We start from the raw sequence: 22,485 nt of genomic DNA on the forward strand, positions 1-22,485 counted from the left end.
CCTGGTCAATGTTTATCCCTCAATCGACAATGCAAAGAAATAGATTACCTGATCATTATCATCATCATAGAATCCCTACAGTGCAGAAGGAGGCCATTCAGCCCATCGAGTCTGCACCCACCACAATCCCACCCAGGCCCTATCCCCATAACCCCACATATCTACCCTGCTGATCCTCCCTGACACTAAGGGGCAATTTAGCACGGCCAATCCACCTAACCCGCACATCTTTGAACTGTGGGAGGAAACCGGAGCACCCGGAGGAAACCCACGCAGACACGAGGAGAATGTGCAAACTCCACACAGACAGTGACCCGAGGCCGGAATTGAACCCGGATCCCTGGCATTGTGAAGCAGCAGCGCTAACCCACTGTGCCACCCGTGTCCGCCCTTATCAAATTGCTCTTTGAGGGAGTTTGCTGTGTACCATCTGGTTGTTGTCTTTCCTACATCACCAGTGGGCCTTGAGAACAAGAGTCAGGATGTCATGTTGCAACTTTGCAAAACTATGATTAGGCCACACTTATAGAGTATTGCGTTCAATTCCGGAAGGATGTGGAGGCTTTGGAGAGGGTGCAGAAGAGGTTTACCAGGACGCTGCCTGGGTTAGAGGGTGTGGACTATGAGGAGAGGCCGGACAAACTAGGGTTGTTTTCCCTGGAGCGGCGGAGGCTGAGGGGAGATAGAAATCTATAAAATGATGAGAGGCGTCGATCGTGTTCACAGTCAGAATAACTGGGGCAAGTTCTTTTTACGCAGAGAGTGGGAGGTGTCTGGAACGCGCTGCCAGGGTTGACGGTTTTTCGATAAGCACATGGATATGCAAAGAATAGAGGGATATGGACCAAGGGCAGGCAGAAGGGATTGGTTTAATCTGGGCGTCGTAACACTGAAGGGCCTATTCCTGTGCTGTACTTCTAAAAAATGTACTTATTTGTTCATGGGACATGGGCGTCGCTGGCTGGGCCAGCATTTATTGCCCATCCCTAGTTGCCCTTGGAGGGCATTTAAGAGTCAACCGCATTGCTCGGGTCACTGTCTGTGTGGAGTTTGCACATTCTCCTCGTGTCTGCGTGGGTTTCCTCCGGGTGCTCCGGTTTCCTCCCACAGTCCAAAGATGTGCGGGTTAGGTTGATTGGCCAGGTTAAAATTGCCGCTGAGATGCGTAGGTTAGAGGGATTAGCGGGTAAATATGTGGGGGTAGGGCCTGGGTGGGATTGTGGTCGGTGCAGACTCGATGGGCCGAATGGCCTCCTTCTGCACTGTAGGGTTTCTATGATTTCTATGATTGCTGTGGTTCTGCAGTCATAGGTAGGCCAGACCAGGTAAGGGTGGTAGATTTCCTTCCCTAGAGGGCATCTCGTGAATCAGATGGGTTTTTTCCCGACAATCGACAATGGTTTCATGGTCGTCAGTAGACATTTAATTCCAGATCTTTATTGAATTCAAATTCACCATCTGCCGTGGCGGGTTTCGAACCTGGATCTTCAGAGCATTAACCTGGGTCTCTGGATTACTAGTCCAGTGACTATACCACGATGCCTCCCCATGTACTGTTCGATGGTCTAGTACTTCCAAATGCCCTTAAGTGCACTGGGACATCCTGAGGCCATGGAAGGAGCTATATAAATGGAAATCTTTCTTTCTTCCTTTGACAATCCCTATTTGGATTTTGTTTGCTAATTTGTTCTGTCCCTCTCACAGCCTGTAAAATAGGATACTACAAGGATACAGTGGGGCAAGAAGTCTGCAAGAAATGCCCCGCAAACAGTCACTCTGAAGCTGAAGCCTCTGTCTCCTGCCCATGTTTGAGTGGTTACAACAGAACTGAGACACACTCTCCATCGTCTCCCTGCATTGCCATTGGTAAGATGTGTTGTCGCCAGGTATTGTCAATGTTTATGGGTCCTCGGTGTGAGCGATGCGTACGGAGTATGTGTCACGAGGCACTTTCTCATGGTGAGAGCCTGAAGGTGGATTAAATGTTGGGTGCATCACACGGGTGGGGAGAGATGCACCCCGGTTGGGTGCATCACCGGGGCGGCACGGTAGCACAGTGGGTTAGCACTGCTGCTTCACAGCTCCAGGGTCCCGGGTTCGATTCCCGGCTCGGGTCACTGTCTGTGTGGAGTTTGCACATTCTCCTCGTGTCTGCGTGGGTTTCCTCCGGGTGCTCCGGTTTTCTCTCACAGTCCAAAGATGTGCGGGTTAGGTTGATTGGCCAGGTTATAAATTGCCCCTTAGAGTCCTGGGATGCGTAGGTTAGAGGGATTAGCGGGTAAATATGTGGGGGTCGGGCCTGGGTGGGATTGTGGTCGGTGCAGACTCGATGGGCCGAATGGCCTCCTTCTGCACTGTAGGGATTCTATGATTCTACACGGAAGATGGTCTGTTTGTGCTTTAATTCGCATTGCTGCTCCTGATCTAGCTGCTCCAAGTCACTCACTTGCTTTGTAGTTGTCGCTAAACTATCTTCAACATATTTTGGTCACTGAGGGACCAATCCGATGTCAGTCACGGCTCAATGCATAGCTCAGACACTGAAGCACTTCATGTCCAAATGTAGCCAGACCTGGACAATATTGCCCCATCCCTAGTTGTCCTTGGACTCGCGAGGCCATTTCAGAGGGCAGTTGAGAGTCAACCACATTGGCTGTGGCTCTGGAGTCACATGTAGGCCAGACCGGGTAAGGACGGCAGATTTCCTTCCCCAAAGGGCATTAGAACATAAGAACATAAGAAATAGGAGCAGGAGTTGGCCATCTAGCCCCTCGAGCCTGCCCCGCCATTCAATAAGATCATGGCTGATCTGATCGTGGGTTCAGTTCCACTTACCCGCCCGCTCCCCATAACCCTTAATCCCCTCAATGGTTAAAAATCTATCTATCTGTGACTTAAACACATTTAACGAGGTAGCCTCTCCTGCTTCATTGAGCAGAGAATTCCAAAGATTCACTACCCTCTGGGAGAAGAAGTTCCTCCTCAACTCTGTTCTAAATTGACTCCCCCGTATTTTGAGGCTATGCCCCCAAGTTCTTGTTTCCATTGTAAGTGGAAATAACCTCGCTGCTTCTACCCTGTCTAGCCCCTTTATTATCTTATATGTCTCGAGAAGCTCTCCCCTCAACCTTCTAAACTCCAATGAGTACAGGCCCAATCTACTCAATCTCTCCTCATAAGCTAACCCCCTCATAGAAATCATAGAAACCCTACAGTGCAGAAGGAGGCCATTCGGCCCATCGAGTCTGCACCGACCACAATCCCACCCAGGCCCTACCCCCACATATTTTACCCACTAATCCCTCTAACCTACGCATCCCTGGACTCTAAGGGGCAATTTTTTAAACCTGGCCAATCAACCTAACCCGCACATCTTCGGAATCAACCTAACCCGCACATCTCCGGAATCAACCTGGTGAACCTTCTCTGTACCCCCTCCAAAGCTAATATATCCTTTCTTAAATAAGGGGACCAAAATTGCGCGCAGTACTCTAGTTGCGGCCTCACCAGTACCCTGTACAGTTGCAGCAAGACCTCCCTGCTTTTACACTCCATCCCTCTCGCGATTCAGTAAACCAAATGGGTTTTTTCCCGATAATCCACAGTGGTTTTCACGGTCATCAGTAGATTCTTAATTCCAGATATTTTTTGTTGAATTCAAATCCCACCATCCGCCGTGGCGGGATTCGAACCCGGGTCCCCCCAAAAACATTACCAAACAGTCTAGCGATAATACCATTGGGCCATTGCCTCCCACTGTGTGTGTGGATGTTGGAGGGAATTGCTTATCCTTGTCAGATGATATTAGTTGCCGGTGGGATCAAAATAATTTGTTCTTCAATGCTAAAAAATTCCCAAGCAGATGGATGTGGTGAACCATCGTTGGTTCCCACTAGATAGTACTGAGCCAGGGTCTGGCCAGTACTACAAGTATGTATATATGTTGCTGTTGGGGTTAGGGATGGGTTGTTCTACTTGTTGCTGTTGGGGTTAGGGTTGGGTTGTTACACCTTGTATTATAGTTATTGTGGTACTTCCCAGTCGGGCTCCGCCTCCTGGGAGAGGTAGAAAGGTCTCTGCTCTGTCTGGGACCCCTCAGTCTGGGATCGTGTATACCGTGGCGGCATGGTAGCGCAGTGCTTAGCACTGCTGCTTCATAGCTCCAGGGTCCCGGGTTCGATTCCCGGCTCGGGTCACTGTCGGTGTCGAGTTTGCACATTCTCCTCGTGTCTGCGGGTGCTCCGGTTTCCTTCCACAGTCCAAAGATCTGCGGGTTAGGTTGATTGGCCAGGATAAAAATTGCCCCTTAGAATCCTAAAATGCGTGTATTAGTGGGTAAATATATGGGGGTAGGGCCTGGGTGGGATTGTGGTCGGTGCAGACTTGATGGGCCGAATGGCCTCCTTCTGCACAGTAGGGTTTCTATGATTCTATGATTTCTATGATAATTAGTAGCTGCCTTGTTACAGCAAATAAAAGCCTTTATTTCCTGAGCATCAAGCCTCGTGTGTGATAACGCGCATCAATGGATAATCACAATTGTTGAAAGGCCATTCCTAAGCGGAGAGGGGGGAGATTTCCATCTCGATCGTCATGGGGATCGTAGCAGGGTGGGGGGGTAACCATGGACCTCGGGCGTGACTTTCCTGTTTTGTGGCGAGCGAGACTGGAAGATCCCGCCCAAGGTTTGAACTGGTTCCTTTTTTTTTTGCAGAGAATGGCTCCTTGTGGATGAGTGTTTGCCGGTACATTCCATGCCTTGCACTATTTTAAATTACCCAAGGGCTTGGCAAACCTATAGATTCCCCTTATTGAATCAATCAAAACTCCGCAGAATTTTCAGCGGTCGATTAAATGTCCCCTTGATCTTGTGCGCTGTAGTTTTTTAAAGTTCATTTGTCAGTGTCGCAAGTCGGCTTATGTTAGAAATCATAGAAACCCTACAGTGCAGAAGGAGGCCATTCGGCCCATCGAGTCTGCACCGACCACAATCCCACCCAGGCCCTACCCCCACATATTTTACCCACTAATCCCTCTAACCTACGCATCCCAGGACTCTAAGGGGCAATTTTTTAAACCTGGCCAATCAACCTAACCCGCACATCTTTGGACTGTGGGAGGAAACCGGAGCACCCGGAGGAAACCCACGCAGACACGAGGAGAATGTGCAAACTCCACACAGACAGTGACCCGAGCCGGGAATCGAACCCGGGACCCTGGAGCTGTGAAGCAGCAGTGCTAACCACTGTGCTACCGTGCCGCAATGAGGCTACTGTGAAAATCCCCGAGTGGCCACACTCCGGCGCCTGTTCGGGTTACGCTGAGGGGGAATTTAGCACCCTAACCAGCACGCCTTTCGGACTGTGGGAGGAAACCGGAGCACCCGGAGGAAACCCACAGAGGAGGAGTACGGAGGAGAATCATTAATCTCCCCACGGCAGAGAAGTCCTTCATTCCTTATTTTTTATTAATTCGTGGGACATGGGCGTCGCTGGCCGGGCCCAGCATTTATTGCTCATCCCTAGTTGCCCCTTGAGAAGGTGGTGGGGAGCTGCCTCCTTGAATCGCTGCAGTCTACATTCTGTGGGTTGCCGTGAGCGAGGGAATTCCCAGGATTTTGACCCCAGCGACAGCGAAGGAATGGCCGAGATATTTCCAAGTCAGGATGGTGAGTGGCTTGGAGGGGGAACTTGCAGGTGGGGGTGTTCCCCATGTGTCTGCTGCTCTTGTCCTGCGAGATGGAAGTGGTCGTGGGGTTTGGAAGGTGCTGTCGAAGGATCTTGCTGAAGTGCAAGTTGGTGCTTATCTAACCATTTAAGATTCAATTTGGGCACAAGGTTTGGGGGCCAGGTATTTTGACGAGCTGCAAGTCTGCAAACAACTACGACTAGCTACGTTGCTGGTCACTCACCCTCTCCTGATGCTGTGTTTGTATCCAACAGAGATTGATAATCAGTTCCACACCACCAAAAACCTGCCTTCAAAGGGAGATGGCAGTGAAGACAGACAGACGGGGGCGATACTGGCAGCTCTCGGAGGGGTACTGCTCGTGGTGGTACTAACCATTGGCGCACTAGTCAGTTACAGGATGAAAACAAACAACAAGTAAGAATTAAAATCTGTCTGCAGCGGGGGAAGAGACAGAGCAAGAACCCACAGGAGAACGGCAAGGGGGGTGTGGAACTCTTCACCCGTAACTCTTCACTTCACACCCCTCACTGTAGCACTCTCTGATATACCCCACACCCCTCACTGTAACACTCTCTGATATACCCCACACCCCTCACTGTAACACTCTCTGATATACCCCACACCCCTCACTGTAACACTCTCTGATATACCCCACACCCCTCACTGTAACACTCTCTGATATACCCCACACCCCTCACTGTAACACTCTCTGATATACCCCACACCCCTCACTGTAACACTCTCTGATATACCCCACACCCCTCACTGTAACACTCTCTGATATACCCCACACCCCTCACTGTAACACTCTCTGATATACCCCACACCCCTCACTGTAACACTGATATACCCCACGCCCCTCACTGTAACACTCTCTGATATACCCCAAACCCCTCACTGTAACACTCTGTGATATACTCCACACCCCTCACTGTAACACTGATATACCCCACACCCCTCACTGTAACACTCTCTGATATACCCCACACCCCTCACTGTAACACTGATATACCCCACACCCCTCACTGTAACACTCTCTGATATACTCCACATCCCTCACTGTAACACTGATATACCCCACACCCCTCACTGTAACACTCTCTGATATACCCCAAACCCCTCACTGTAACACTCTCTGATATACCCCAAACTCCTCACTGTAACACTCTCTGATATACCCCACACCCCTCACTGTAACACTGATATACCCCACACCCCTCACTGTAACACTGATATACCCCACACCCCTCACTGTAACACTGATATACCCCACACCCCTCACTGTAACACTGATATACCCCACACCCCTCACTGTAACACTCTCTGATATACCCCAAACCCCTCACTGTAACACTCTCTGATATACCCCACACCCCTCACTGTAACACTCTCTGATATACTCCACACCCCTCACTGTAACACTGATATACCCCACACCCCTCACTGTAACACTCTCTGATATACCCCACACCCCTCACTGTAACACTGATAGACCCCACACCCCTCACTGTAACACTGATACACTCCACACCCCTCACTGTAACACTGATATACCCCACACCCCTCACTGTAACACTCTCTGATATACCCCACACCCCTCACTGTAACACTGGTATACCCCACACCCCTCACTGTAACACTGATATACCCCACACCCCTCACTGTAACACTGATATACCCCACACCCCTCACTGTAACACTGATATACCCCACACCCCTCACTGTAACACTGATATACCCCACACCCCTCACTGTAACACTCTCTGATATACCCCACACGCCTCACTGTAACACTGATATACCCCACACCCCTCACTGTAACACTGATATACCCCACACCCCTCACTGTAACACTCTCTGATATACCCCACACCCCTCACTGTAACACTGATATACCCCACACCCCTCACTGTAACACTGATATACCCCACACCCCTCACTGTAACACTCTCTGATATACCCCACACTCCTCACTGTAACACTGATATACCCCACACCCCTCACTGTAACACTGATATACCCCAGACCCCTCACTGTAACACTCTCTGATATACCCCACACCCATCACTGTAACACTGATATACCCCACACTCCTCACTGTAACACTGATATACCCCACACCCCTCACTGTAACACTGATATACCCCACACCCCTCACTGTAACACTGATATACTCCACACCCCTCACTGTAACACTGATATACCCCACACCCCTCACTGTAACACTGATATACCCCAGACCCCTCACTGTAACAGTCTCTGATATACCCCACACTCCTCACTGTAACACTGATATACCCCACACCCCTCACTGTAACACTGATATACCCCACACCCCTCACTGTAACACTGATATACCCCACACCCCTCACTGTAACACTGATATACCCCACACCCCTCACTGTAACACTGATATACCCCACACCCCTCACTGTAACACTGATATACCCCACACCCCTCACTGTAACACTCTCTGATATACCCCACACTCCTCACTGTAACACTGATATACCCCACACCCCTCACTGTAACACTGATATACCCCACACCCCTCACTGTAACACTGATATACCCCACACCCCTCACTGTAACACTGATATACCCCACACCCCTCACTGTAACACTGATATACCCCACACCCCTCACTGTAACACTGATATACCCCACACCCCTCACTGTAACACTGATATAACCCACACCCCTCACTGTAACACTGATATACCCCACACCCCTCACTGTAACACTGATATACCCCACACTCCTCACTGTAACACTCTCTGATATACCCCACACCCCTCACTGTAACACTGATATACCCCACACCCCTCACTGTAACACTGATATACCCCACACCCCTCACTGTAACACTGATATACCCACACCCCTCACCGTAACACTGATATACCCACACCCCTCACTGTAACACTGATATACCCCACACCCCTCACTGTAACACTGATATACCCCACACCCCTCACTGTAACACTGATATACCCCACACCCCTCACTGTAACACTGATATACCCCACACCCCTCACTGTAACACTGATATACCCCACACCCCTCACTGTAACACTGATATACCCCACACCCCTCACTGTAACACTGATATACCCCACACCCCTCACTGTAACACTGATATACCCACACCCCTCACTGTAACACTGATATACCCCACAACCTGATGGAATTAGGGGCTTTGACCTGAAACACTGGGCGTGAGTTTGCAGCCTCGTTCGTCCCAAAACCATAAAATCCCGCCCGAGGTCAACACACCCTTCCCTTGTCCGTCCCGATTCCCGTGGCGGGCGGGGCGGTAATATTCTGGCCGTTAACTCTGTTTCTCTCTGCAGAGATCTCCCGGCCTGCTGTGTATTCCCAGCATTTTCCACATTTATCGCTAAGCTTATGGCAATTTGAGTGAGTTGTTGGGAGTCTTTAAATTCTTCCGTCACCCAAGCAGTGAAGTTTGAGGCAGGTCAAACTGAGCGCCTGCAGCACCACAGCTGGCAGGAGGGTGGAATAACCGTGTGGCAACCTCCCAAAAACCATTCGTCACGAATAACGGGGAACCCCCGAGTTACACCTTTACCCAAAGAATGGAGAGAGTGTGAAGCTCACCACTTCAGCAATTAAAAGATAAATACATGAGGGAAAAGGGAGCGTGGGGAAATTGTGACAGGATTAGGTGGAGCCGAGATGGTTCTGTAAACAAAAGCAATGGCAGTTTGAGTTGAATCGCTCGCTTCCCTGCTGAAGATTCGATAGCGTGCTCTGTAACACGGGAGTCAGTGGTAGAATCATAAAATCCCTGCAGCGCAGAAAGAGGCCATTCGGCCCATCGAGCCTGCACCGACAACAATCCCACCCAGGCTTTATCCCCATAACCCCAAGTATTTACTCTGCTAATCTCCCTGACACTCAGGGCCAATCCACCTAACCCGCATGTCTTTGGACACTAAGGGGCAATTTAGCGCGGCCAATCCGCCTAACCAGCATATCTTTGGACACTAAGGGGCAATTTAGCATGGCCAATCCACCTAACCAGCACATCTTTGGACACTAAGGGACAATTTAGCATGGCCAATCCACCTAACCTGCACATCTTTGGACACTAAGGGGCAATTTAACATGGCCAATCTACCTAACCCGCACATCTTTGGACACTAAGGGGCAATTTAGCATGGCCAATCCACATAACCCGCACATCTTTGGACACTGAGGGGCAATTTAGCATGGCCAATCCACTTAAACTGCACATCTTTGGACACTAAGGGGCAATTTAGCATGGCCAATCCACCTAACCTGCACATCTTTGAACACTAAGGAGCAATTTAGCATAGCCATTCGAACTAACGTACGCATCTTTGGACACCAAGGGGCAATTTAGCATGGCCAATCCACCTAACCTGCACATCTTTGGACACTAAAGGGCAATTTAGCATGGCCAATCCACTTAAACTGCACATCTTTGGACACTAAGGGGCAATTTAGCATGGCCAATCCACCTAACCTGCACATCTTTGAACACTAAGGAGCAATTTAGCATCGCCATTCGAAAAATTATGTACGCATCTTTGGACACCAAGAGGCAATTTAGCATGGCCAATCCACTTAAACTGCACATCTTTGGACACTAAGGGGCAATTTAGCATGGCCAATCCACCTAACCCTCACACCGTTGGACTGTGGGAGGAAACCGGAGCACCCGGAGGAAAGCCACGCAGACACGGGGGGAGAACCTGCAGACTCCGCACAGACAGTGACCCAAGGCTGGAATTGTACCCTGGTCCTGGCGCTGTGAGGCAGCAGTGCTAACCCACTGCGCCACCCGTGCCGCCCCTCACTGTAGCACACTCTGATGTCGTGTTACTGGTAATCCAGGGACCCAGGGTAATTCTCTGGGGACTTGGCTTCGAATCCCACCAAAGGAGATGGCGAAATTGGGACATGAACTATGTGTCAATGTATGATTTTTAACGTGTTGTGCAATAAATCCTTCAGTAAATCAGTGTTTGTTTCCCAGGTGTAATGTGGAGAGCAGATCACAGCTCATACCTCTCAGTACAGGAAAAAGCTACAGGAAGAACACTGAAGTAGACCAGTGTAAGTTGATGTCTGATAAATACAAGGTCTGGTTCAGTCGATAATTTAAGTGGTTATTTCAGCGGAACACATTTCCAATCGATTTGCAAACGGAAAAGACTTTTGGATGCGTTAGGCTTTGCTTGTCTCTTTTTAAAATTTCCGCTCTGTTTCTGACATTCATTTAAAATTTATTCACGGGGAAGGACGTGAACTCACTGGAGGGAGTGCGGAGGAGATTCACCGGAACGCTGCCTGGGATGAAGCATTTAAGTTATGAAGAGAGGTTGGATAGGCTGGGGTTGTTTTCTCTGGAGCAGAGAAGACTGAGGGGGGCGACCTGATTGAGGTGTTCAAGATTATGAGGGGCATGGACAGGGTGGATAGGGAGCAGCTGTTCCCCTTCGTTGAGGGGTCAGTTACGAGGGGACACAGGTTAAAAGTGAGAGGCGGGAGGTTTAGGGGGGGATTTGAGGAAAATCTTTTTTACCCAGAGGGTGATGAGGGTCTGGAATGCGCTGTCTGGGAGGGTGGTGGAGGCGGGATGCCTCACATCCTTTAAAAAGTGACCTGGATGAGTACCTGGCACACCATAACATTCAAGGCCGAGTGCTGACAAGTGGGTTTAGGTGGGCAGGTCAGGGCATTTTATGCGTCGGAGCAGACTCGATGGGCCGAAGGGCCTCTTCGGCACTGTGGTATTCCGTGACTCTGTGATTCTGACTAGTACCACGAGTCGGCTTACATTAACACTGCAATCAAGTTACTGTAAAGATCCCCTAGTCGCCACAGTCTGGCGTCTGTTCGGGGTCACTGCACCTAACCCGCACATCTTTGGTCTGTGGGAGGAAACCGGAGCACCCGGAGGAAACCCACGCAGACACGGGGAGAACGTGCAAACTCCGAACAGAAAGTGATCCAAGCTGGGAATCGAACCCGGGTCCCTGGGCGCTGTGAGGCAGCAGTATTCTGTGATTCTGAGTAGTGTCACAAGTAGGGCTTACATTAACACTGCAACGAAGTTACTGTGAAAATCCCCTAGTCGCCACACTCCTGTTCGGGTTACACTGAGGGAGAATTTAGCACCTAACCAGCACGTCTTTCGTGACTGTGGGAGGAAATCGGGGCACCCGGAGGAAACCCACGCAGACACGGGGAGAACGTGCAGACTCCACACAGACAGTGACCCAAACCGGGAATCGAACCCGGGTCCCTGGAGCTGTGAGGCAGCAACAGCAGTTGGCTTGTTGGTCTCGGGGTATGATTCTTGCTTAGGGTATTTGCATTAAAAAAAATATAAGAGGTCCCAGGTTCAAATCCTGGACGAGCCCTTGATTATTTTTTGAGATGGCACGGTGGTTAGCACTGGTGCTAAATTCTCCCTCAGCGTAACCCGAACAGGCGCCGGAGTGTGGCGACTAGGGGATTTTCACAGTAACTTCATTGCGGCGTTAATGTAAGCCTACTTGTGACACTAGACAGAATCACAGAATACTGCTTCCTCACAGCGCCCAGGGACCCAGGTTCAATTCCAGCCTCAGGTCACTGTCTGTGTGGAGTCTGCACGTTCTCCCCGTGTCTGCGTGGGTTTTCTCCGGGTGCTCCGGTTTCCTCCCACAGTCCCAAAGATGTTAGGTTGAATGGCCATGTTAAACTGCCCCTGAGTGTCCGGAGATGTGCCGATTAAGTGGATTGGCCATGCTAAATTGCCCCTTGGTGTCCAGAGATGTGCAGATTAAGTGGAGTGGCCATGCTAAATTGCCCCTTAGTGTCCAGAGATGTGCAGATTAAGTGGATTGGCCATGCTAAATTGCCCCTTAGAGTCCAAAGATATGCGGGTTAGGTGGATTGGCCATGCTAAATTGCCCCTTAGAGTCCAAAGATGTGCAGGTTAGGTGGATTGGCCATGCTAAATTGCCCCTTAGAGTCCAAAGATGTGCAGGTTAGGTGGATTGGCCATGCTAAATTGCCCCTTAGAGTCCAAAGATGTGCAGGTTAGGTGGATTGGCCGTGCTAAATTGCCCCTTAGTGTCCAAAGATGTGTGGGTTAGGTGGATTGGCCATGCTAAATTGCCCCTTAGTGTCCAAAGATGTGTGGGTTAGGTGGATTGGCCATGCTAAATTGCCCCTTAGTGTCCAAAGATGTGCAGGTTAGGTGGATTGGCCATGCTAAATTGCCCCTTAGTGTCCAAAGATGTGCAGATTAAGTGGATTGGCCATGCTAAATTGCGCCTCAGTGTCCAGAGATGTGCAGATTAAGTGGATTGGCCATGCTAAATTGCCCCTTAGTGTGTAAAGATGTGCAGGTTAGGTGGATTGGCCGCGCTAAATTGCCCCTTAGTGTCCAAAGATGTGCAGGTTAGGTGGATTGGCCGTGCTAAATTGCCCCTTAGTGTCTAAAGATGTGCAGGTTAGGTGGATTGGCCGCGCTAAATTGCCCCTTAGAGTCCAAAGATGTGCAGGTTAGGTGGATTGGCCGTGCTAAATTGCCCCTTAGTGTCTAAAGATGTGCAGGTTAGGTGGATTGGCCATGCTAAATTGCCCCTTAGTGTCCAAAGATGTGTGGGTTAGGTGGATTGGCCATGCTAAATTGCCCCTTAGTGTCCAAAGATGTGCGGGTTAGGGGGATTGGCCATGCTAAATTGCCCCTTAGTGTCCAAAGATGTGCAGGTTAGGTGGATTGGCCGTGCTAAATTGCCCCTTTGTGTCCAAAGATGTGCAGGTTAGGTGGATTGGCCGTGCTAAATTGCCCCTTTGTGTCCAAAGATGTGCAGGTTAGGTGGATTGGCCATGCTAAATTGCCCCTTAGTGTCAGCGGGACAAACTAGGGTAAATGCATGGGGTTATGGGGATAGGGCCTGTGTGGGATTGTGGTCGGTGCAGACTCGATGGGCTGAATGGCCTCCTTCTGCACTGTAGGGATTCTATGATTCTAACCACTGGGCCGCCCTGCTCGTTCCTGTCAATCTTGTTGTCTTCCTTCTCTATAAGTACGTGTTCTGTCCTCCTTTCTCTCTCACTTGTCCCAATCCTTGTCCGTTGTTCCCCCCTTGCTCTCTCTTCCTCTTTAACATGTTGTGTTTTCTGCATCTTCTCTTTACTGAGGTTTGCTGTATCCTTTGATTGTATCTTGTTCTCCTTCTAGTGCAGCACCTCGGAATCAGTGACTCATTGAAGCTTAACTTGAAGAAAGTGATGCTCGATCGGAGTTCTCTGTCCCTGGGTCAAGTCCTTGGTGAAGGTAGGGGAAATAGGAAGAGAGCCTTGAATTTGTATAGCACCTTTCAAATCCTCAAAGCACCTCAAACTGTTTTACAGCTAATGAAGCACTTCGGATCATAGAATCCCTGCAGTGCAGAAGGAGGCCATTCGGCCCATCGAGTCTGCACCGACCCCAACACCACCCAGGCCCTAACCCCATATCCCTACATATTTACCCTGCTAATCTAATCTCCCTGACACTAAGGGGCAATTTAGCATGGCCAATCCATCTAACCTACACATCTTGGAACACTAAGGGGCAATTTAGCACGGCCAATCCACCTAACCCACACAACTTTGGACACTAAGGGGCAATTTAGCATGGCCAATCCACCTAACCTGCACATCTTTGGACACTGAGGGGCAATTTAGCACGGCCAATCCACCTAACCTACACATCTTTGGACACTAAGGGACAATTTAGCATGGCCATTCCACCTAACCTGCACATCTTTACACACTAAGGGGCAATTTAGCATGGCCAATCCATCTAACCCGCACATCTTTGGACACTAAGGGCCAATTTAGCATGGCCAATCCACCTAATCTGCACATCTTTGGACACTGAGGGGCAATTTAGCATGGCCAATCCACCTAACCCACACAACTTTGGACACTAAGGGGCAATTTAGCATGGCCAATCCACCTAACCTGCACATCTTTGGACACTGAGGGGCAATTTAGCAGGGCCAATCCACCTAACCCACACAACTTTAGACACTAAGGGGCAACTTAGCATGGCCAATCCACCTAACCCACACAACTTTGGACACTGAGGGGCAATTTAGCATGGCCAATCCACCTAACCTGCACATCTTTGGACACTGAGGGGCAATTTAGCAGGGCCAATCCACCTAACCCACACAACTTTAGACACTAAGGGGCAACTTAGCATGGCCAATCCACCTAACCCACACAACTTTGGACACTGAGGGGCAATTTAGCATGGCCAATCCACCTAACCTGCACATCTTTGGACACTGAGGGGCAATTTAGCAGGGCCAATCCACCTAACCCACACAACTTTAGACACTAAGGGGCAACTTAGCATGGCCAATCCACCTAACCCACACAACTTTGGACACTGAGGGACAATTTAGCATGGCCAATCCACCTAACACGCACAACTTTGGACACTAAGGGGCAATTTAGCATGGCCAATCCACCTAACCCGCACATCTTTACACACTAAGGGGCAATTTAGCATGCCCAATCCACCTAACCCGCACATCTTTGGACACTAAGGGGCAATATTGCATGGCCAATCCACCCAACCTGCTCATCTTTGGACACCAAGGGGCAATTTAGCATGGCCAATCCACCTAACCTGCACATCTTTGGACTGTGGGAGGAAACCGGAGCACCCGGAGGAACCCCACACAGACACGGGGGAGAACGTGCAGACTCCACACAGACAGAGAGCCAAGGCTAGAATTGAACCCGGGTCCCTGGTGCTGTGAGGCAGCAGCGCTAACCCACCGTGCCACCCAAATAGTCACTTACCAGTCACTGTTAAGTGATAAGGTGCAGGAACTCTGCTTTCTTTTCCGCCACTCCCTCCCCATCATCTCCGTCTCTCCTCTCCCTATCTTCGGAAGACTGCATAGGATCACATAGCCCTCAAGCATATCGTCTTACCTGAGACTTGACTGGCTTGGTACAGGTAAAGCTCACCCAGGTGTGTCTGGCTCAGTACAATGCCAGGAGGAGCTACCAGCTGCGGGCGCCAAACTTTCGCAATTGAATGAATCGGGCAGGGTGGTGTAATGGTTGCCAGAATGGTATTGGTGGCTGACATCTCTCTCTCTCTTATCCCTGACAATTAGGAGAGTTCGGCTCCGTGTTCCAGGGAAAACTAGCGCAAAGCAATGGTGCTGTCCAGAATGTTGCTGTTAAGACTATGAAACGTGAGTTCAAACTCTGTGGAGTCAGATCTTGATAAACCTGAGACTGTTTTACTAAGAAATGATGCGGTGATAACAACAGATTTCAGACGCGTATTTGGTGGTATTCAAAACCTGGCATTTGGTCAGAAGGGATTCTATACATGGAAGCGAATCAGAGACGATTTGGTCCATTGCAATGTGTACGAATAGAAAGCGACTTGGATTCCACACAACGGCACTGGATGGAAAAGATTCTGTCCATTTCTGCTCTTTATAATTGGAGTGAATGGGGAGAGGTTTAGGTCCATTGGGATTGTGTACAGTGGGAGTGAATGGGAAGGGGTTTAGGTCCATTGGGATTGTGTACAGTGGGAGTGAATGGGAAGAGGTTTGGGTCCATTGGGATTGTGTACAGTGGAAGTGAATGGGAAGAGGTTTGGGTCCATTGGGATTGTGTACAGTTTGAGTGAACGGGAAGGGGTTTGGGTCCATTGGGATTGTGCACTGTGGGAGTGAACGGGAAGGGTTTTGGGTTTGGGATTGTGTGCAGTGGGAGTGAACGGGAAGGGGTTTGGGTCCATTGGGATTCTGTACAGTGGGAGTGAACGGGAAGGGGTTTGGGTCCATTGGGATTATGTACAGTGGGAGTGAACGGAAAGGGTTTGGGTCCTTTGGGATTGTGTACAGAAGGAGTGAGCAGGAAAGGGATTGGGTCCATTGGGATTGTGTATAGTGGGAGTGAATGGGAAGAGATTTGGATCCATTGGGATTGTGTACAGTGGGAGTGAACTGGAAGGGGTTTGGGTCTATTGGGATTATGTACGGTGGGAGTGAATGGGAAGGGGTTTGGGTCCATTGGGATTATGTACAGTGGAAGTGAACAGGAAGGGGTTTGGGTCCATTGGGATTGTGTAAATTGGAGTGAATGGGAAGGGGTTTGGGTCCATTGGGATTGTGTACAGTGGGAGTGAACGGGAAGGGGTTTGAGTCCATTGGGATTGTATACAGTGGGAGTGAATGGGAAGGGGTTTGGGTCCATGGGGATTGTGTACAGTGGGAGTGAATGGGAAGAGATTTGGATCCATTGGGATTGTGTACAGTGGGAGTGAACTGGAAGGGGTTTGGGTTCATTGGGATTATGTACGGTGGGAGTGAATGGGAAGGGGTTTGGGTCCATTGGGATTATGTACAGTGGGAGTGAACAGGAAGGGGTTTGGGTCCATTGGGATTGTGTAAATTGGAGTGAATGGGAAGGGGTTTGGGTCCATTGGGATTGTGTACAGTGGGAGTGAACGGGAAGGGGTTTGAGTCCATTGGGATTGTGTACAGTGGGAGTGAATGGGAAGGGGTTTGGGTCCATGGGGATTGTGTACAGTGGGAGTGAATGGGAAGAGATTTGGATCCATTGGGATTGTGTACAGTGGGAGTGAACTGGAAGGGGTTTGGGTTCATTGGGATTATGTACGGTGGGAGTGAATGGGAAGGGGTTTGGGTCCATTGGGATTATGTACGGTGGGAGTGAATGGGAAGGGGTTTGGGTCCATTGGGATTATGTACGGTGGGAGTGAATGGGAAGAGGTTTGGATCCATTGGGATTGTGTACAGTGGGAGTGAACGGGAAGAGGTTTGGATCCATTGGGATTGTGCACAGTGGGAGTGAACGGGAAGAGATTTGGATCCATTGGGATTGTGTACAGTGGGAGTGAATGAAATAACCACCATGGCACCGTGCCGCCCATTCTTGTAACAAATTCCTGCTAGCGATGCTCACAAAACAACCTGGTCTGGCACTGGCTCAGGAACACAAACTGTCCTCTGAATTCCGTTACTGTGCATCCAACATGGCGTTTACGCGGGTGTGAAATCTTCTCTTTGCCTTCCAGAGAGACTGGATTCAAAACCCGAGCTGGAGTCATTCCTGAGGGAAGCAGAATTGATGCAAGGCTTCGACCATCCAAACGTCCTCAGACTTATAGGTATGAAAGACATAAGACCATAAGACATAGGAGCAGAATTAGGCCACTCGGCCCATCGTGTCTGCTCCGCCATTCAATCATGGCTGATATTTTTCTCATCCCCATTCTCCTGCCTTTTCCCCATAACCCCTGATCCCCTTATTAATCAAGAACCTATCTATCTCTGTCTTAAAGACACTCAATGACCCGGCCTCCACAGCCTTCTGCGGCAAAGAGTTCCACAGATTCACCACTCTCTGGCTGAAGAAATTCCTCCTCATCTCTGTTTTAAAGCATCGTCCCTTTAGCCTGAGATTGTGCCCTCTGGTTCTGGTTTTTCCTACTATTCAATTTGATCATGGCTAATCATGACCTCAACACTATTTTCCCGTGCTATCTCCTTATGCCTTGAAGTCATTAATATCCGGAAGTCCATCGATCTCTGTCTTGAACATGCTCAGTGACTGAGCCCTCATAGCACCCTGGGCTAGCGAATCCCTAAATCTTTCCGCTTGTATCACAGCTTGGTATGGGCTCCTGCTCTGCCCAAGATCGCAAGAAACTCCAAAAGGTTGTGATTGTAGCCCAATCCATCACGCAAACCAGCCTCCCATCCATTGACTCTGTCTACACTTCCCGCTGCCTCGGGGAAAAGCAGCCAGCACAATTAAGGACCCCCACGCACCCCGGACATTCTCTCTTCCACCTTCTTCTGTCGAGAAAAAGATACAAAAGTCTGAGGTCACGTACCGACCGACTCAAGAACAGCTTCTTCCCTGCTGCTGTCAGACTTTTGAATGGACCTACCTCGCATTAAGTTGACCTTTCTCTACACCCTAGCTATGACTCAGTAAGAAGTCTCACAACACCAGGTTAAAGTCCAACAGCTTTATTTGGTAGCGCGAGCTTTCGGAGCACTGCCCCTTCACTCACCTGATGAAGGAGCGGCGCTCCGAAAGCTTGTGCTACCAAATAAACCTGTTGGGCTTTAACCTGGTGTTGTGAGACTTCTTACTGTGCCCACCCCAGTCCAACGCCGGCATCTCCACATCATGGCTAGCTATGACTGTAACACTACATTCTGTACTCTCTCCTTTCCTTCTCTATGAACGGTATGCTCTGTCTGTATAGCGCACAAGAAATAGTACTTTTGACTGTATCCCAATACATGTGACAATAATAAATCAAATCAAATCAAACCTCTGAGTAAAAAAACTCCTCCACACCTCAGTCTTAAGTGCCCTGATCCTCATTCTGACTGTGTCCCCTGGACCTAGACTCCAACTCTCACATCCCAGGGGAAGCATCCTATCCACAACTACCCTGTCTTGCCCTTCAAGAAGTTTGAAAGTTTCATTGAGATCATTCTTCTCAACCATAGACTAGAGAATACAGTTTATTTATTTATTCGTGTCACAAGTAAGGCTTACATTAACACTGCAATGAAGTTACTGTGAAAATCCCCTAGTCGCCGCACTCCGGCGCCTGTTTGGGTACACTGAGGGAGAATTCAGCATGGCCAATGCACCCTAACCAGCACAGTAGGCCAGCACGGTGGCACAATGGTTCACACTGCTGTCTCACAGTGCCAAGGACCCAGGTTCGATTGGGTCACTGCCTGTGTGGAGTACAAAGAACAACAAACAAAGAACAAAGAACAGTACAGCACAGGAAACAGGCCCTTCGGCCCTCCAAGCCTGTGCCGCTCCTTGGTCCAATTAGACCATTCGTTTGTATCCCTCCTTTCCCAGACTGCTCATGTGACTATCCAGGTAAGTCTTAAACGATGCCAGCGTGTCTGCCTCCACCACCCTACTTGGCAGCGCATTCCAGGCCCCCACCACCCTCTGTGTAAAAAACGTCCCTGTTCTCCCCGTGTCTGCGTGGGTTTCCTCCGGGTGCTCCGGTTTCCTCCCACAGTCCGAAAGATGTGCTGGTTAGGGTGCATTGGCCGTGCTAAATTCTCCCTCAGTGTAACCCGAACGGGCGCCGGAGTGTGGCGACTGGGGGATTTTCACAGTAACTTCATTGCAGTGTTAATGTAAACCTACTTGTGACCAATAAATAAACTTTCAAAAAAATCTTTGGACTGTGGGAGGAAACCGGAGCACTCGGAGGAAACCCACGCAGACACAGGAACAACATGCAAACTCCACACGGACAGTGACCCAAGCCAGGAATCGAACCCAGGTCCCTGGCGCTGTGAGGCAGCAGCGCTAACCCACTGTGCTGCTCCAGTCGCCTCAATCTCTCCTCATAGGACACGGTACGGTAGCACAGTGGTTAGCACTGCTGCTTCACAGCTCCAGGGTCCCGGGTTCGATTCCCGGCTCGGGTCACTGTCTGTGTGGAGTTTGCACATTCTCTGCGTGGGTTTCCTCCGGGTGCTCCGGTTTCCTCCCACAGTCCAAAGATGTGCGGGTTAGGTTGATTGGCCAGGTTAAAAAAAAAAATTGCCCCTGAGATGTGTAGGTTAGCGGGTAAATATGTGGGGGTAGGGCCTGGGTGGGATTGTGGTCGGTGCAGACTCGATGGGCCGAATGGCCTCCTTCTGCACTGTAGGGTTTTTATGATTTCTATGACAGTCCTGCCATCCCAGAAATTAGTCTGGTGAATCTCTGCTGCGCTCCCTCGATGGAAAATAGATACAGCAAAGCAGGAGGCCATTTGGTCCAATGTGCCAATACCAGAAACATGAAATAGCTAAATATGAATCCTACTTCCCTGATCCATCGTCCATAATGGAAGGGCCATTATGGGAAGGGCCGAAGGGCCTGTTCTGTGCTGTACTGTTCTATGTTCTATGTTCTATAATCTTGTAACATTTCCCCCGGAGGATCTATCCAATGCCCTTTAGAAAATGCCCTCAGAATTGTGGTATTAGATAGATACGATAGATACCCTACAGTGCAGAAAGAGGCCCTTCGGCCCATCGAGTCTGCACCGACCACAATCCCACCCAGGCCCTATCCCCATATCCCACCCACTAATCCCTCTAACCTAGACATCTCAGGACTCGAAGGGGCAATTTTAGCATGGCCAATCAACCTAACCTGCACATCTTTGGACGGTGGGAGGAAACCGGAGCACCCGGAGGAAACCCACGCAGACACGAGGAGAATGTGCAAACTCCACACAGACAGTGACCCGAGCCAGGAATCGAACCCAGGTCCCTGGAGCTGTGAAGCAGCAGTGCTAACCCACTGTGCTACCGTGCCGCCCGCTAACCACTGTGCTACCGTGCCGCCCGCTAACCACTGTGCTACCGTGCCGCCCGCTAACCACTGTGCTACCGTGCCGCCCACGGTATTGTATGATGGTTTATCCAATCATCGTGATAAATTTCCTCTACACCCTTTCCAAGGCCTTAACATTCTTCCTGAAGTATGATGCCCAGAATTGGATGCAGTATTCTAGGTGGGGCCGGACTGGTCGTCACTGTAACCTCCTTGTGTGTCCCTCTGTTTATAAAGCCAGGGATTTTCCGCTCCTGTCGGGAATGTTGAGTGGTCACCCGTTGATATTGGTTTTTTCCCGTTCTTATTGCTGTAGGGGTATCGTTTGAAGTTCATTCCGAGGAACAAGTGCCAGTGCCAATGGTCGTCCTCCCCTTCATGCCGCACGGAGATCTTCGCAGCTTCCTCCTCAACTCAAGGCTCAGAGAAAACCCTGTGGTAACCCAGATCTATATTACGTTAATCCACTGGGATGCACAGCAACAGCCCGGTTGTCAACATGTTAGCCGTAGCCCACAGCTCTATTTGCTTTCAGGTCTGCGTAAAACATCCCTTAGAACCTTTATGAAACAGACTTCAACGTCGAAAGACATGAGGAAATGTTAGGGAGGGGTAACCAAAAGCTTGGAAGGCGGAGGAGTTTTGGGAGGATATTCTAAAGTCCAGCTCCCAAGTCGCTGAAGAGACAGCGCGTGGACTGCAGCGATTCAAGAAGGCAACTCACCAAAGTTAAAGTCTATTTATTAGTCACAAGTAAGGCTTACATTAACACTGCAATGAAGTAACTGTGAAATTCCCCTCTTAAAGAGGGCATTAGGTGAGTACAAAGAACAAAGAACAATACAGCACAGGAACAGGCCCTTCGGCCCTCCAAGCCCGTGCCGCTCCCTGGTCCAAACTAGACCATTCTTTTGTATCCCTCCATTCCCACTCCGTTCATGTGGCTGTCTAGATAAGTCTTAAACGTTCCCAGCGTGTCCGCCTCCACCACCTTGCCTGGCAGCGCATTCCAGGCCCCCACCACCCTCTGTGTAAAATATGTCCTTCTGACATCTGTGTTAAACCTCCCCCCCACTTCACCTTGAACCTATGACCCCTCGTGAACGTCACCACCGACCTGGGGAAAAGCTTCCCACCGTTCACCCTATCTATGCCTTTCATAATTTTATACACCTCTATTAAGTCTCCCCCTCATCCTCCGTCTTTCCAGGGAGAACAACCCCAGTTTACCCAATCTCTCCTCATAACTAAGCCCCTCCATACCAGGCAACATCCTGGTAAACCTCCTCTGTACTCTCTCCAAAGCCTCCACGTCTTTCTGGTAGTGTGGCGACCAGAACTGGACGCAGTATTCCAAATGCGGCCGAACCA

General features: G+C 49.8%; 2 protein-coding genes across 2 annotated transcripts in view; both read left to right on the forward strand.

Annotated features, from left to right (window-relative positions):
• Window positions 1–22,485, forward strand: part of rce1a (Ras converting CAAX endopeptidase 1a) — a 325,304-nt gene that overhangs the window by 106,053 nt on the left and 196,766 nt on the right. The gene's annotated exons all lie outside the window — the stretch shown is intronic.
• LOC144481795 (tyrosine-protein kinase receptor UFO-like) overlaps window positions 1–22,485 on the forward strand; it is a 64,184-nt gene that overhangs the window by 25,744 nt on the left and 15,955 nt on the right. The window contains exons 4-10 of the mRNA XM_078200932.1: window positions 1,705–1,866; window positions 5,943–6,105; window positions 10,718–10,797; window positions 13,922–14,017; window positions 15,864–15,944; window positions 17,807–17,899; window positions 21,431–21,552. Of these exons, the coding sequence (XP_078057058.1) occupies window positions 1,705–1,866; window positions 5,943–6,105; window positions 10,718–10,797; window positions 13,922–14,017; window positions 15,864–15,944; window positions 17,807–17,899; window positions 21,431–21,552 (797 nt within the window). The remainder of the gene's footprint in view (window positions 1–1,704; window positions 1,867–5,942; window positions 6,106–10,717; window positions 10,798–13,921; window positions 14,018–15,863; window positions 15,945–17,806; window positions 17,900–21,430; window positions 21,553–22,485) is intronic.

Source organism: Mustelus asterias, chromosome 33, assembly GCF_964213995.1.
Source record: "Mustelus asterias chromosome 33, sMusAst1.hap1.1, whole genome shotgun sequence".
In the NCBI taxonomy this organism is placed as follows: domain Eukaryota; kingdom Metazoa; phylum Chordata; class Chondrichthyes; order Carcharhiniformes; family Triakidae; genus Mustelus; species Mustelus asterias.